Source organism: Eschrichtius robustus, chromosome 2 (genome assembly GCF_028021215.1).
Source record: "Eschrichtius robustus isolate mEscRob2 chromosome 2, mEscRob2.pri, whole genome shotgun sequence".
Taxonomy (NCBI): domain Eukaryota; kingdom Metazoa; phylum Chordata; class Mammalia; order Artiodactyla; family Eschrichtiidae; genus Eschrichtius; species Eschrichtius robustus.
In genome coordinates this window covers 137783545-137798885 of record NC_090825.1, presented here as the reverse complement: position 1 = coordinate 137798885, position 15341 = coordinate 137783545, and the positions used below count along the sequence as shown (strand labels likewise).

At 36.2% G+C, this 15341-nt stretch overlaps 1 protein-coding gene across 1 annotated transcript in view; it reads right to left on the bottom strand.

Moving 5' to 3' along the window:
• Window positions 1-694: 694 nt before the first annotated feature.
• Window positions 695-15341, bottom strand: part of GABRA1 (gamma-aminobutyric acid type A receptor subunit alpha1) — a 53974-nt gene continuing 39327 nt past the window's right edge. The window contains exons 7-9 of the mRNA XM_068534585.1: window positions 11236-11388; window positions 5633-5835; window positions 695-1006 (exon numbers count right to left, since the gene is read on the bottom strand). Of these exons, the coding sequence (XP_068390686.1) occupies window positions 695-1006; window positions 5633-5835; window positions 11236-11388 (668 nt within the window). The remainder of the gene's footprint in view (window positions 1007-5632; window positions 5836-11235; window positions 11389-15341) is intronic.

Below are 15341 nucleotides of genomic sequence, written 5' to 3'. Positions count from 1 at the left end.
AAGCATTTGTCTCCATTGGATTAAATGTGCTCTACAGTGAGTAACTGCACATTTGCCAATGCAATTTCCATAAATTTTAAAATAGCATTTAACAACAAAATAATGCATTAGGCATTTCTTAAAAGGAGAAAGAATGGGGATCTTTAGCTTTGGAAACAGAATGTTAAAGCTATACATCGGTTTAAAAAACAAAACAGAAATGTAAGAAGCACATTGTAGTTTGTGCAATAAAGACATAGATTTTTTAAAATGCTTCTTCATTAAACATTTATAATTTATTCTTTTAAACACCTTCACATAAAAATATTTTTGACATATACAGTATCTTTTTTTCTAGAATATTTGGAAATATATATCTACAAATGACCCAGAGTTATAGAGTTAAGTTTGATTTTTCTTCTGTTTTCCTCATGTCTTTGGACCTACTTCCCCCACCTTTCCTCTCTCTTCCCTTCTGTCTCCTTCTGTCATGATTTTTCTCTCTTGCTCCCTCTTTCAGAATCCTGTCTCTCAGCTGTATGCTCTGCTCTGGACTGCCAGACAGGGGTCTGTTGTTCTTATATGAATTATGGAAATAAGGAAATCTTCAAATTCTTTAAGACAGAGGCAATAAAGCAGATGGGAATTACTGCGTTGAGAACAGAAAGCAATTCCCAGTGCAGAGGACTGAACAACAGAATGTGAATGACAGGACCTATTGATGTGGGGTAGGGGCTTTTAGCTGAGGCTCTCTGTTTAAATATGTAGCCCAATAGACCAAGTTAAAGATTCCGAATAACAGCGGGAAGGCTATTCTTGACAGTCGGTCAATTTTGCTGACACTGTTAAAGGTTTTCTTCGGTTCTGGTGGTTTTGTTTCCGTCTTGACTTCTTTTGGTTCTATGGTTGCACTTTTAGCAATGGTGGCTAAGCCGGGGTCACCCCTGGCCAAATTAGGTGTGTAGCTGGTTGCTGTCGGAGCATAAGTGTTATTTTTCTTAATGAGAGGATCCTTCATTTTCTTTGGCTGTAGAAGGAAAGAGTAAAAGTATTTTGTTTAGGAAGCACTGTGGGAAGCACGTTTATAAGTTGCTGAGCAAAGTGACCTTTACTTTAGAACTCAAACATGTGCTTTATTTAAAATCTAAGGAATGTAATTTACGACTGTATTTTGAGGAAAAATGAAAAACGCAGATACAAACATCTAGTTATAAGATTGACAAGTGACCTTGCAGGACATTTGTTCCTGTCCAAAATGTCCATAAGACAGTTGGTCCGTAAGACATTTGGTTTACGCCAAGTCCTTGAAATGTGCTCCTATCCAAAATGTCCATGAGCATATCGGGTCCATGCCAAATGGTTTTGGACAGGATCAAATAACAAAGTCCTTTGGTGTGGACCAAACGTCTTATGGATGTTTTGGGCAGGACCAAGTATGACCACGTATCAAGGACTTTTTGGCATGAGCCCAGGTCAGACTAATAGAAATACCATCAGGTTTTTCCCAGCCCAAAATGCTTGGTGGTTGTTTTAGGTCACTAAGTTTTGGGATAGTTTGTTTTGCAGTGAAAAATTGCTGAGCTAATTATTATTTGCTCCTTCTCCCCATGTTTCCAATGGGGAAATGACAAAGCAGGGGTAGTCAGGATATCCTGAATTCAATTCTTGCTCAGAGTTAGCTGCTTATCAACGTTTTCTGTGCAGTAGTTGACAAGTGCAGTATTTCTTAGAGTTTCTGTCATACAGACATTTCTCAGCAATAAAGTGTATCATTGTTTAGAGCTATGTGCTCTGATACAGTTGCCATTAGTAACTTGTGACTATTGAGCACTTGTAATGTGGCTAGTCTAATTTGAGATGTTCTGGAAGTATAAAGTACACATAGGATTTTGAAGGCTTAGTATGAAAAATTTAAAAAAAGTGCAATATTTCTCCTAAATAATGTTTAGAATTATTTACATTTAAAGAGGATATTTTTGATATATTGGCTAAAGTACATTATTAAACTTAATTTCACTGGTTTGTACTTTTTAAATAAGGCTGCCAGAAATATGTTAATTATATATATGGCTCACATTTGTGGCTCACTTATATTCCTGCTGGATAGCACTAGTCTAGAAGAGTGAGCCTTGTTTTTTTGTGCACACTAAATCACCAGTTAAAATTTTTTTAAGTGTAAATGTCTTGGGCACAATCTTGCATTTTGAATCAGAACTCCTAGGGAAGTGAAGCCTGATTATTGACATTGTGAAAAAACTACACAGAGAATGTTCCTGAGCAGCTAAACTTGACCAACCAGCCTCGATATACTCTGGACAATCTGTATTTTTAATATCAAATCAGAATAAAATATTACTTCTAGAAGAGCTGATACTTCTCACTCACAAGGTGCAATTTTAACAGGTTAATTTCTTTATTATCCAACTCCATGACCTATCTGCTACCTTTTCTCCTCTCCAAATCCTTAAGCATATATTCACTGGGACTTAAAAAAAAAAAAGCCCAGATTTTTTTTTCTCCTAGTATTACACCATTAAAAGTAAGGTCACTTAGTCCAAGTATACACCCATTTCATAGTGAAGGCAGATTTGTTTAAGCTTTAGGAGGATTGACAGAAATTTCTGTAATTATTTGTATAAAAATAAAATGAGTAAAATTGATTCTCTCTGAATGTGGTCCAAATGACTACAAGTCAAAAATTTATATGAATTATTTCAACACAAACAGCCAGACTGAACTTGTATTGAGTCCACTGCTTAGAAAATAGCAGATCTAATATTAAAGGATACATTGAAAAGCATATATGTCCTTTAGATAAAATGTATATGCACTCTGATGTTTAAGAGAGGCAATGGGTTCTAATCTAAACAAAATTTGTTGAGTGACAGACACCTTATTAGATAAACTGAAATGAATAATCTGCCACAGGAACAATTCTTGGAGAAGAGTTTGTATTATTGGTAGATTTCGTCTCTCCCACTGCCAATTTATCATAATACCCTAATACTAAGTTTTCTCAACTTAAGTGTTTTCTTTCTTTCTTTCTTTTTGCAGCATCATGTTGAAAAGGATATTTAGAAATATCTGGTTGGTTTCTCAGGAAATAATATAGTTTTTTTCATTTCTGAAAATATTGAGCTCCCCCATATTCATCAAGAAGTTGGTATTTCTTTCAGCAATTAAACATATGAGGATGAATCTTAAGAAGGCTACTATATGCTTGCTTGAAAACATGATGCCCTATGGGGATTTTCTTTTTTTTTTGTTGAAGTTATACCATGTCAGAGATTGAAATTTTACCTCTCCTGAAAACACTCACCTGGTCACAGGAGAAATATGTTATTTATTCTCTCTGAATGTCAAAATGAGACCTGGATCACACTGTGATCAATCTCCTTATTATAAGCTAATCAAACTGGCAAAGCCCTGGGGAAGATTTTTACAGAGACATAGATAAATTATAAAAAATATTCTCTTTCTCATTAGGATGACAGATATAGGCATTATGTATATGCATCTATCTATCTATATATATACATAAAAAATATATATATAGAGAGAGAGATGTAGATATGACCATACCTATATCTATATATGTACACTGAATAACACGGACTGTAGATTGATAGAGATTGAAATATTTTATTTGAGACACAGCACTTGAAAGACTAACATACGGTCAGAAAGAGAGAAATACAAACTCAACTATGAGCTCACCAATGCCTCAACCCAAATTCTATGCTTTCAGATCAAGTTCAATTCATCTAACAAGTCATTGACAGCTGATACTGATGAGCCACAATCAGAAAGACATTGGCCTCTTGCAGCATGGAAAGAAAGGATTAAGATAGAAAAGCAACTTTTCCCAGTGCTTGCATTTCATTTTTCAGTTGCATGTCACCGATGTTTGCATATAATTAATTCTGAAGAACTTTATAATAGAGTATGCCAGTGATTCTAAGATGTGCATTTTTTAAATGTCCACATCTATGACTTTGGGCTATGTCTTACAATTGGTAGTGTCTTATGATCACTCATCTTCAGTTTTGGTGCTCTTTCCTTTGGGACTGCCCTTCTGTTCTAGGACAAATGGAGGCCATCAATGGCTAAGGTAAGTATTAGACAAAACGCTCTCTCCACTCTCTCACCCCTTTCTCCAACTGGTAAATGCAGTCCCTTTTGTCTTGTCTCCTCTTTACTGAACCTGAGCCAAGGCTCTTGATTTGAAAATTCAGAGATTTTTTTATACTGGGCAAGGATGTTTCAAGGCAAGGTGAATTTTGAGGACTGGTTCTGGCCCATTTTGGTTGTGATAGTGCATGTGATACAGAACCTTCTATGCTGTTGCTTGCGTACAAGATCATTGAGGTGTTCAACTGATTCACCTGTGGCTGAAAGGTAAAGCTCAAAGAGCTTTTGCTTGGCAGCATATTTTCTTTCTTATGTATACGTATATTAGTGGTACATCGTATAATCAGCAACACTTTAGATTCTATTAAATGTGGTAGATGTTTCCAACACAAAGGATCCTCTTTTCTAGTATATTTGTGGAGCTATGGGAAAAACATCATTAAATGGATTTCTTTACTACACACCCTCTCAGACTCTTTAATATACTGTGACTTGGTGACAGTATGCAGAATTATTCAAGTGTATTTGACCACAGAACTGTATATTTAGGGACTGACTCAAGACACTAGAATTCTATATTTGCTGTAGAGTGATTCCTCCTAGATTACTTCTAGATGACTTAGAATCTCTTTGTCTCTGACTTTGCCCTTCTTTCCACCATCCCAAGGCTCCCTTGCATTTTGACATATTTTTCCTTCAAACCCCAGAAGTAGAAATATCCTCCCCAGCTGTGCTTTATTTATTTACTTATTTATTTATTTACTTATTTATTTATTTACTTATTTGCTGCACCCTGCAGCATGCAGGACCTTAGTTCCCTGACCAGGGATGGAACCCTCACCACCTGAATTGGAAGGAAGAGTCTTAACCACCGGACCATGGGGGAAGTCCCTCCCAACTATGCTTTAAAATCCACTCTAAAGTAGGTTCTAATTGAGAAGAACAGTGATATTCTTGACTTGATAATTTTCTATAGTGAAGAATTTTTCTGTGAATTCTGTGTGTTACGTTTCTTAAAGCAAACCTCTATTTTGGAAAAAGAAAATGTGTTTCCTACCCTTTAGTGAAAATTAGAGATAATACATTTTGCAAGCTCAATTCAATTGAGCCATTAAAGTAATAACATTTATGACCAAAGTTATTAGGCTTGGAAAACAACCAGAAGACTATAATTTTCAAGTTACAAAAATTATAATGGCATAATTGCTCCTAATGTCAGGTTTGTTAAAACTGTTCTCACATCAATGGGGACCATAGGAAAGCATATTTGAGGAGAGATGTTTACCTTTGTGTTTCTCCTTTATCTCATTTCTTCTACTCTGAACATCTATCCACTGAAACAACCTTTCCTTAGCAATAACAAAATTCTCACAGCACTTAATCATTTGTGACATAAGAAACAAAGAATCCTCTTTACCCTCTCTCTGCATTCTTCATCCATTCCCCCAAGTCCAAACATCCCATCCTATATGTTTAAAAAGACATAATAGTGCTATATCACAGGAAATATTAAAGCATTTACCTTTTCTGGAACCACACTTTTGCCATCCCATGCATAACCTCTTTTGGTGAAATAGTTTACTGTGGCAAACTCAATTAGAGCTGAGAATACAAAGGCGTAGCACACTGCAATAAACCAATCCATAGCAGTTGCATAAGCCACCTTAGGGAGAGAATTTCTGGCACTGATACTCAAAGTTGTCATGGTGAGCACAGTTGTTACTCCTGTAAAGAAAGAAAGTGAATTTGTAGGTTCATACTACAAACTTTCATCGCTGAGGTCAGCCTACTTATGTAAAGGGAAACACAGACAGAGTGTGTTTTCAAGTTCATCCCATTTTGGTTTGGGGTGGATGAGTTTTAATTTAACCCCAGTGTAGTTTGCAGTTCATGGTATGGCAGTATTGATGGAGAGATTTTGGAGGGATAAACTCCTCTGCTGTTGAGAAGCTGTTAGTAAGATAGTGAACTCCTGTAAATAGGCGTCTTGAACATGGTGTCCTGGGTAGGAAAGGAAATAATATTCCTTCACTGTCCCCAACTCTAGGAAAAGGAAAGCAGGTATCTTCACTGTTCTTGATCCATAAGTAATCTCAGGATCCTCAGCTCTGTTTAATATTCTACCTGTGTACTTTGAATATACAATCCAAGAAACCAATAACTTTTTGATAATTCATCATTGATAGATAATTAAATTATTTTAGGATAATATCTTGTTACATTATTAACTCTTTGGCCTTTATACTATATTTTCCTGATTCTTCAAATAGCTGCTCTTTTGAAGATGTTCCTGAAATAAGTTGCGTGTAACTTGCTTGAGGTCACATAGCTCAGAAGTAGCAAAACCAAATTTGAACACATTCATCTGATTCAAATGTCCACAGTCTTACTCTCTCTGCCCTATCTTCCCTATTCTGTGAATCTATCCCTACTGATTAAAATCACCTATATTCAAAGCAATTTTCAAGTCAGTTGCTTTTAGTTTACTTAGATTATTATATGAGTTGGTATGTGAATGATGACATCCATTAATGTTCATTTAACAAATTAATATTATCAACCTACTATATGTAATGCACTAAACTAGTTAGAATACTGTAAGTTCCCTTTTAAGCCATTTGAAAATGTATGAAAAAAAATCACAGTAACCCAGTGGGGGTGGCTTAGGTTGCATGGTGTTGAAAAAATCTTAACCTCTTCCAGTAACTAGTTCCTCACTACTTCTTAGCTCTATAGCCTTGAGTAAGCAAGTTAACTTCTAGGGCCCTCAGTCTCCATAACTGTAAAAGTGATGATTTAAACTTCATTCTCTTGATTGTCTACATCATTGTTGAAATTCTAAGAGAGGAAAAGTTCTGCACATTTACAAGATTATTTGAGGATTAAATATAATAATATGTGAAAGCATTTTAAAGATAAGTAAATTATTGCCACAGAAGATATTGTCATCCCATGTGTCTAAAACTCATACCTATGATTCCCCCTTTTGATTAATTTTAGAGAATCAGCAGGGTTACACAGCTGGTAGGTGGCTAATTTGTCTAAGCTGTTTTAAACCATCCAATATTCCCTAGTTGCCGCGATTATCAAGATAGATGATCTTTGTAAGTCTATTAGAAAGTGATAGGACTAAGAAGAAACACTGAGATTTTTATTAACATATTTTTGATACATGGTCACAGTTGTAGAAAATAGACTTACCATGAACATTGGAGGTGTTGCAGAAAGTTCTGGGGCATTAACCATATTATGTAACCAACAAATGGTTTAAGGAATATTGGCGGGACAATAGCCCCCAAATTTACACATCAATATTAACTTGAGCAAAGAGCAAGGTAATTAAATGTCAGTATTTGGAGAACAGAGCAACCCAGTTTCAAATCCCAGCTCTGTAACTGCTGAGTGATGTTGGGAAAATTGCCTCACAGCTCTGAGCTTCTGGATTTTTTGTAATTATTTCCTTATAAATTAATTTTAATAAGTCTAACTCAGAGGGCTATTGTGAGTATTAAATAAAATAATGTAATAAAGTGTTTAGCACTTAGCCTGATACTTACTAAGGGCAAAGTTAATAACATTTTTTTATTTTTTGGCTGTGTTGGGTCTTCGCTGCTGCGCGCAGGCTTTCTCTAGTTGCGGTGAGTGGGGGCTACTCTTTGTTACAGTGCATGGGCTTCTCATTGAGGTGGCTTCTCTTGTTGTGGAGCATGGGCTCTAGAGTGTGGGCTCAGTAGTTGTGGCTCGTGGGCTCTAGAGTACAGGCTCAGTAGTTGTGGCGCACTGGCTTAGTTGCTCCGTGGCATGTGGGATCTTCCCGGACCAGGGCTCGGACATGTGTTCCCTGCATTGGCAGGCGGATTCTTAACCGCTGTGCCACAAGGGAAGCCCCAAAGTTAATAACTTATTATTGACAGCTTCAGTCCTTTTGGATAAATCCCCACTAAAGTGAATTCCATTTTTTATTTGAATTTTGGTTTATGTGGGCAACCAACTGTTAAAAGTAATTGGGGAATGAGTGTTCTTAAAAAAAATGTATCCATAAATTAAAAACAGTTAAGAATAACATAAAGAGAGGTGTGTGTGTGTGTGTGTGTGTGTGTGTGTTGTCTTACAATTCCTGCTATAGGGAAAGGGAAAAAACCAAAAATATGTTGAGTATCTATTAAGTTTCAAGTATTGAGCCCGACAATTTCCAAATTTTATTTTATTTTTCTCACCTAATCTTTTAAATGGCACTATTTTATTTTAATTGTACTCGCATTTTATAGGCAACTGACACTTAGAAGACTGAAGATTGAACCTAAAACTTGGGTCTATCTGGCAGCAAAATTACATGACCACAGCCTCCAAATGAGAAAGAGCATGGAAGGTCAAGAAGATGATGTTTTAAGACATGAAATGGCTCCAGCTTTGTTGCATTTTGGATGCCATTTAATAAACTGTTATAAGGTACAACTTTTGCTTTATTTTTTCCCTTTGGTATTTTTTCTTTAAATACCCATGACCCTCTCAGGCATTCCCCACAGCTCAGAGGAATGTGCTGAGCGCACACTAGAAGGAATAGAGACGTGTACTAATAAATAAATGTTAGAAGGCTGAAGGTCTCAGAAAATTGTATTTGTGATTTTATTGAACTTAAAACATTAGAAATATATAACTTGATACACAGAAACACTTGCCATGGTTGAGTTTACAGGTATGCAGTTATGTTTACCAAAAGGGCATGAGTCGGCTGAGATAGCAGACTTTTGAAAATGTTAAGAACAAGGTTTTTGACTTATAAAACATTCCAAAGTGCTTTAGGGGATTTCCAAACAGGAAGGGTAGGATTTGTTGGGGACCGAGGCGGGGGAAGTGAGCATTTTAAAAAATCATTTTCACGGGGCTTCCCTGGTGGCGCAGTGGTTGAGAATCTGCCTGCCAATGCAGGGGACACGGGTTCGAGCCCTGGTCTGGGAAGATCTCACATGCCACGGAGCAACTAGGCCCGTGAGCCACAATTACTGAGCCTGCGTGTCTGGAGCCTGTGCTCCACAAGAGAGGCCGCGACAGTGAGAGGCCCGCGCACCGCGATGAAGAGTGGCCCCCACTTGCCACAACTAGAGAAAGCCCTCGCACAGAAACGAAGACCCAACACAGCCATAAATAAATAAATAAATAATAAATAAAAATTTAAAAAAAAATAATAATAAATAAAGTTGATTCTTTAAAAAAAAATCATTTTCACTATAGTGCTGGGCTCATTCTACAAAAATAAACATAAAACATAAAGTCCATGTCTTTTGTTCTCATTTAAAAAAAATTCAAGTGAATAAAGGGCTCAAACTACATACAAATATAGAAGTGAGCATCTGACAAGAGTTCAATCTTCAGTTCTAATAAGTGGCGTAAACACTAGTTAATATTTACAAATTGTGTTAAGGGAAAAAAAGAGTTTTAAATGAACTACTCTTTTGCTCTGCAGGTGGAATCATTCTGGGTCTTGATTTAGCTGTGTTCTTAGGCTAATGTCACAGCAAAGATTTCGTGGTTTCCAACCCAGAAGCACCTTGCTAAGTTCAAAAGAAAAGATGTTTTTCTGGGCCCTTGTAACAGAGTCTTGCTTTTTTTCCTGAGATGACTGATGCCACAGGGCATATTGTGCATATTCTCTGCACAAGAATAATCCTCAGTTTAGATTGTAAGCACCTGAAGTCTTCTGTTTTGTAGTAAAGGGTTTTAAACATAGCATGTGCCTAGTTGATATTTTTGGAATGAACCTTGACAATTGTACCTTTCACCAATTAAATATGTGGTTATAATTTCCAGATGAATTATGTTGCCCACGACAACCCCATTCCATGCCTTGTCATTGCAGCAGGCAGTACATGGGTAGTTGTACCTCATCATCATTAAGCGCACAGGCTCTAGAGCTAAGAGGCTGGGTCTTACTCCAGACTTCTTCACCTCATAGCTTCTGAACTTGGGCAAGTTACTTTATATCTCGCTCCTTAGCTTTCTTGTCTACACCACAGGGATAATATTACAGAGGATTCTTTTAGTGTTAAATAAGATAATATAGGGTTGTTTCATAGAACAAAGCCTGATATAAAAGCATTCAGTAAGTATTCTGCATGATTTTATTGTTATTCAAATTTTAAGCTCCAGAATTTAACATTCATGAAAAGAATGGTTTATGTTAGGGTAACAGCTACATTCCATGCATAGAACATAGTAGGACCTCATAGTAGATTTCAAAGAAAAAGTCAGTGATTGAATGAGTGAATGAATGAATCAATAAGTTTTTGGTGATGAAATCTTGTTTTCATCAGTCTGAAAAGTACACTTAAGACAGTGTACTATGATACAGGCAGGAAATGCCTCTTTATATGAAATACAAACTTCTAAAATTATAAATTAGGGAGTGAGTTTTCCTATTAGTAAAAAGTTATTACCCTTTAAACATTTTTCCATTAGACTGACTTAAAGCATCTAAGGCATTTAAAATATTTTCATAGAAAAAAATATTTGTAACTCTTCAGAAGTGCACACATTGGGTAAAATGAGATATTCCTGTACTGGTATCATGGTCATCAATGAGTTCTTTCTACATAAGGACCACTTGCTTTCATATATGTAAGGAAGTAGTTCTGCTGATACTATATTTTCTCAGATTCTCAAAAAATACACTGACACATGATTCTAAATGTATGATTTAAGTATTAATGTTTTAGAATCATTAGATTCTAAATGATTCTAAATGTATGATTTAAGTATTAATGTTTTAGAATCATTAGATTCTAAATGATTCTAAATGTATGATTTAAGTATTAATGTTTCTATGTGTGCATTTTAATCTATCACATGCATTTTATGCCTGCTTCATTCCATTTTTCTCCTAAAATAGCAAATCAAGTGTTCATTAATCCCATCGATTAACATGCACTAAAACAGCTTGCTATTTTAAAAAAAGAATTTTTTTACAATCATGTCATAACGAGAATGGTAATTCCTTGAACATTCCTACCTATTGTACTAACTTCAGATTTTAATGTATTATTATTTTTTTCATTCTATCTGCAATGTCACAGATATGATACAACTTGCCCGCCAGACCCTTGCATGGGCGTCTTGATTGGCACTTACCAAAGACAGTCCTTGCTGGTACAGACTCTCTGTTGAGCCAGAACGAGACTTGGGAGAGAATAACCGTCATTATGCATGGCAGGTATGTTTGAATAACAAAATAGCCAATCTTTCTCTTCAGGTGGAAATGAGTGGTCATAACAACATATTCTCCTGGAGGGTGAAACAGACAGTAAGGTGAGCAATTTGACCTTGAAAAGAAATTATCTCTGAGTTTTTGCATCAGCAGCAAGAACCTGGAGGTTAGACATAGCCTTTCTCCACGTGACATCTGGAAAGCTTTTATCCAGGGAAGAAAAGAGACATTTAAAAAACACACCATAACACATTACTGTATATAAAATAGATAACTAATAAGAACCTGCTGTACAGCACAGGGAACTCTACTCAATACTCTGTAATGGCCTGTATGGGAAAAGAATCTAAAAAAAAAAATAAAGAGTGGATATATGTATATGTATAACTGATTCACTTTGCTGTACACCTGAAACTAACACAACATTGTAAATCAACTATACGCCAATAAAAGTTTTTAAAAAAACCAAACACCAAAGTGGCACTGAGGATGAGATTGATGTGCCAGAGATCTCATCGATTTTCTTATGTCCTAATCCCGGTACCTGGTACATTTAAGAGACAAATCTGAGCATATATTTACAGATTGGCTTTAATAACCCTGAAGGCAATGTGCGAGATCCTGATGATGTACACCCGTGGATTAGAAGACACCAGATCCCCAGTTTGTCCTCTGCAGAAAAGAGTCAGGCTGTCTAATGGAGGAGCTTTGGTGTCCAAGTCAGGGGAGTGGAATTACAGCTCCTGCACTTTCTTTCGGTAGCTCTCTGACCTTGGATTTGGCTTACCCTGATTATCAAAATGAGAAGAGTGTGATAGAACTCTCAAAATTTGTTTTGAGGAGCACCTTCATCACAATCACCTGGGAAGGTTTCGAAACATGCAGCTCTTCAGGTCCCACCTGTACACACAAACCATTCTTTAAGGTGAGGGCAGAAAAATCCTATTTGTCACTAGCTTTTGAGCTTGTTCCAATTCCTAGACCAGTCTGGGAAATAATGGAGTAGCTAGGAACTCTCCATGGTCTTTATATATGTCAAAGTCTGATTTGATTAGAGGCCCAAAGAAATAAACACACAACCCAAATTGTAGGAGGTGTTTTTTGTTTTTAGTTGATGTTATTTCTTAATTGCAAGCCTTAGAAGTTTTTAGCTTTACTCACTCTGAATACGTACTTAGTTATCTGTGTGTGGGTAGGAGAAAAATAGGTGTATTCTTACTAAGAAAATATTGCTTTCTGTGGTATTCACATTTCTCTATCTTCCTCCTTCCCTTCAACTCCAAACTTTTCTCTCTTCAACCTGTGATTTATGTCTCAGCTCATGGCCATCCAGCTTCAGCCCCTATAATGTGGTTAAAAGTGCTCATGATCTCTTAATATCCATAACTGAACATCTCAGTCTTAAAGGAGATCTCAATCTTCAAGCCCACTGACCACCTTCTTTGTAGCACTAAAAATTAAGCAGTGCTGACTGCCCCTACCATCTCGATAGCACTCTCTAAACTCACATTCTCCTTTTAGCTCTCATTTTCAGTTTCTTTTGCTAACTCACTGGATATTTCAGTCAGAGAGTTATGAGTTCTTCCTGTCTCTTGGGCACTAATATTCATCTTTCTGCAAAGCAAATGTAGAGGTTCCTGGTATAGTTCTGTCTTTAGCTGTCATCTCTATTTTTTTTTTTCTTGACTCTAATAAGGGATTTTCCTTCTCACCCCTGCTCTTAATGTCATTTTTATCCAGATGGCTGCGGGAATCTACATCTCTAAGTGACATTGCTCTCAAAAACCACTGTATTTCCAAATATCTACTAGACATTTCATAGCTACTGATTTTTCATTGATATCACCAACTAAATGTGTTCAAAAGTGATATTACTTAAACTTTTCCATAAAAAATAATGACTAGCATATAGCAGGGCTTCTTTTCCACTTAGCGTCCATTTCTAAATTCATGGCACTCTCATCTGTCTATTCACTCAGGCTATTGATAAAAACCTGGAATTAATCCTTGGATGTTAAGTAGGACTTCCAGAAGAGAGAGAAAGGAATCAGTGATCATCACAATTTTAATTTCACCTGTGCAGTATCTTTCAGTTTATCTCTTATCTCATGGTCATTGCTCTTATCTCCTTTGCAGATTTACAGTGTAAATCTACCATAATCTATGAACTGTCTTGTTTGTCTCCAGTCAGGTCCTAAACTACAATTTTCCCTAAATTTGAGGTCAGAGTGATTGTTTTAAAGCATACGTACATACCTTAAAACACCTTAATGGATTCCCATTATCCACATCAGGGTTTCTCAACCTCAGTACTACTGACATTTCAGAACAGAGAATTGTTTATTGTGGGAGCTGTCTTGTGTAATGTAGGATATTTAGCCACATACCTTGCCTCTTGCCCACTAGATGCCACTAGTAGCCACTCTCCTTTCCCACAATGTGATGATAATCAACAATGTCTCCAGTGTTACATACTAACAAGCAAACTCCCTAACCAGTATTCAACACTCTCCACATCCTAGCTCGGATACGCGTTTCAGTATCACATCTCATGTCTCACCACACATTTTCATATCTCAGTAATCTGATCAACAAAATTCCCTACTTGACCTCTTCTATAGCCGAATATGTTGTTCATATATGGGTTGGGCTCAGTCCGTAGTAGAAGAGGAAGAAATGTACTGTATGGGGAGACTTTATTAGCTTTAGAAGCAAATGAATTTGGGTTCAAAACCCAGATATGCTATTTTCTTGCTGTGTAGCCTTAAACGCTCTTAAACTCTCTGATCCTCAGTTTCCTCATTATAAAATAGTGATAAGTGTATTGTTTGGAGAATAAAGAATAAGGGCTCTAGTTAAGATCATTCTACATAAGAGTTTTAAGATAAATTTTAGTTCCTTTCTCCATTTTTTCCTCTCGTTTCTCCAGTCAGAGTTGGTAGAATTATTGGTAGAAGAAATGACCCCTATACTCTCTATAGTAGGAAATCCTCGATATATTCATTTATGTTTTCATGATAACACCTGCCATTTACTGATCAATATTAAGTAACTTCAAATTTATTTACAGCTTCTGTTTACACTTATAAATATATTGTATACTTTTAATTTTAGTTATTTATGTACTTATACCCCTCCACCAAACTGAAAGCTAATTAAGAAGAGAGATAGTTCTTTGAGTATAGCATGGCTTTACATATCCTAAATATTCAGCACCTGCCTATGGTAAAAAGGGATGAATGAGGCTTAAGAATACTCATTGCAATTAACGTCCACTAGCATCTCTTTTTTGAAAGGTAAATAAAATGTTATCTAATTTTTTTCTATTTTCTGTAGATAAATTGGATAATGTCTCCAAGGTCATCTGAAATACACAAGTGATTCAAATTTGAGAAAAATGCAAAAAAACACATTTTTTCCTGGGACTCTGCTAAAATGTAGCCTTGGGTAGACATAGTCAGGTTACATCTCACCTCCCAGGAGTACACATTATTATTCCTAACCATTCATTCAATTGTAGCCTGCAAAATGTCATCAGCTCAAAGAAAAAATTCCATCTCTCATATAATGCCAGAAAGGTGAGTGTCTATATGTATTCCATTATCATCTTTTGTTGTTCACAATGTGACATTTTAGGAAGATTCTGCAAAGATTATTTTTTTGGAGAAGCTATCATGTGACATTATATTTGTTTTATAAACCACTTCCTCACTAACAAATTAGAAAAAGTAGAGGAAAACTTCAAATCTTTTGACGTCACCTTCCTGAATTAAACAAAATCTAAGAAGTTTTGGTACAAAATGTTGATGGAAGAAATTTTCATATGTTGAGGTATGGGGAAGTCATTCTGGCTTATACATGATTTGGTTGATACTTATTGCTAACCAGAACAGCCTGTCTTGTGGCCTATCAAGCATGCATTGTATGTCTACTTTAACCATTAAAGAAAAGAATGCATTTAAAAATCTAAATGGAATAACTGAGGTTCAGGCATCCAAAATGGATCTGGGTGGCCATTGTGGATGTGGTT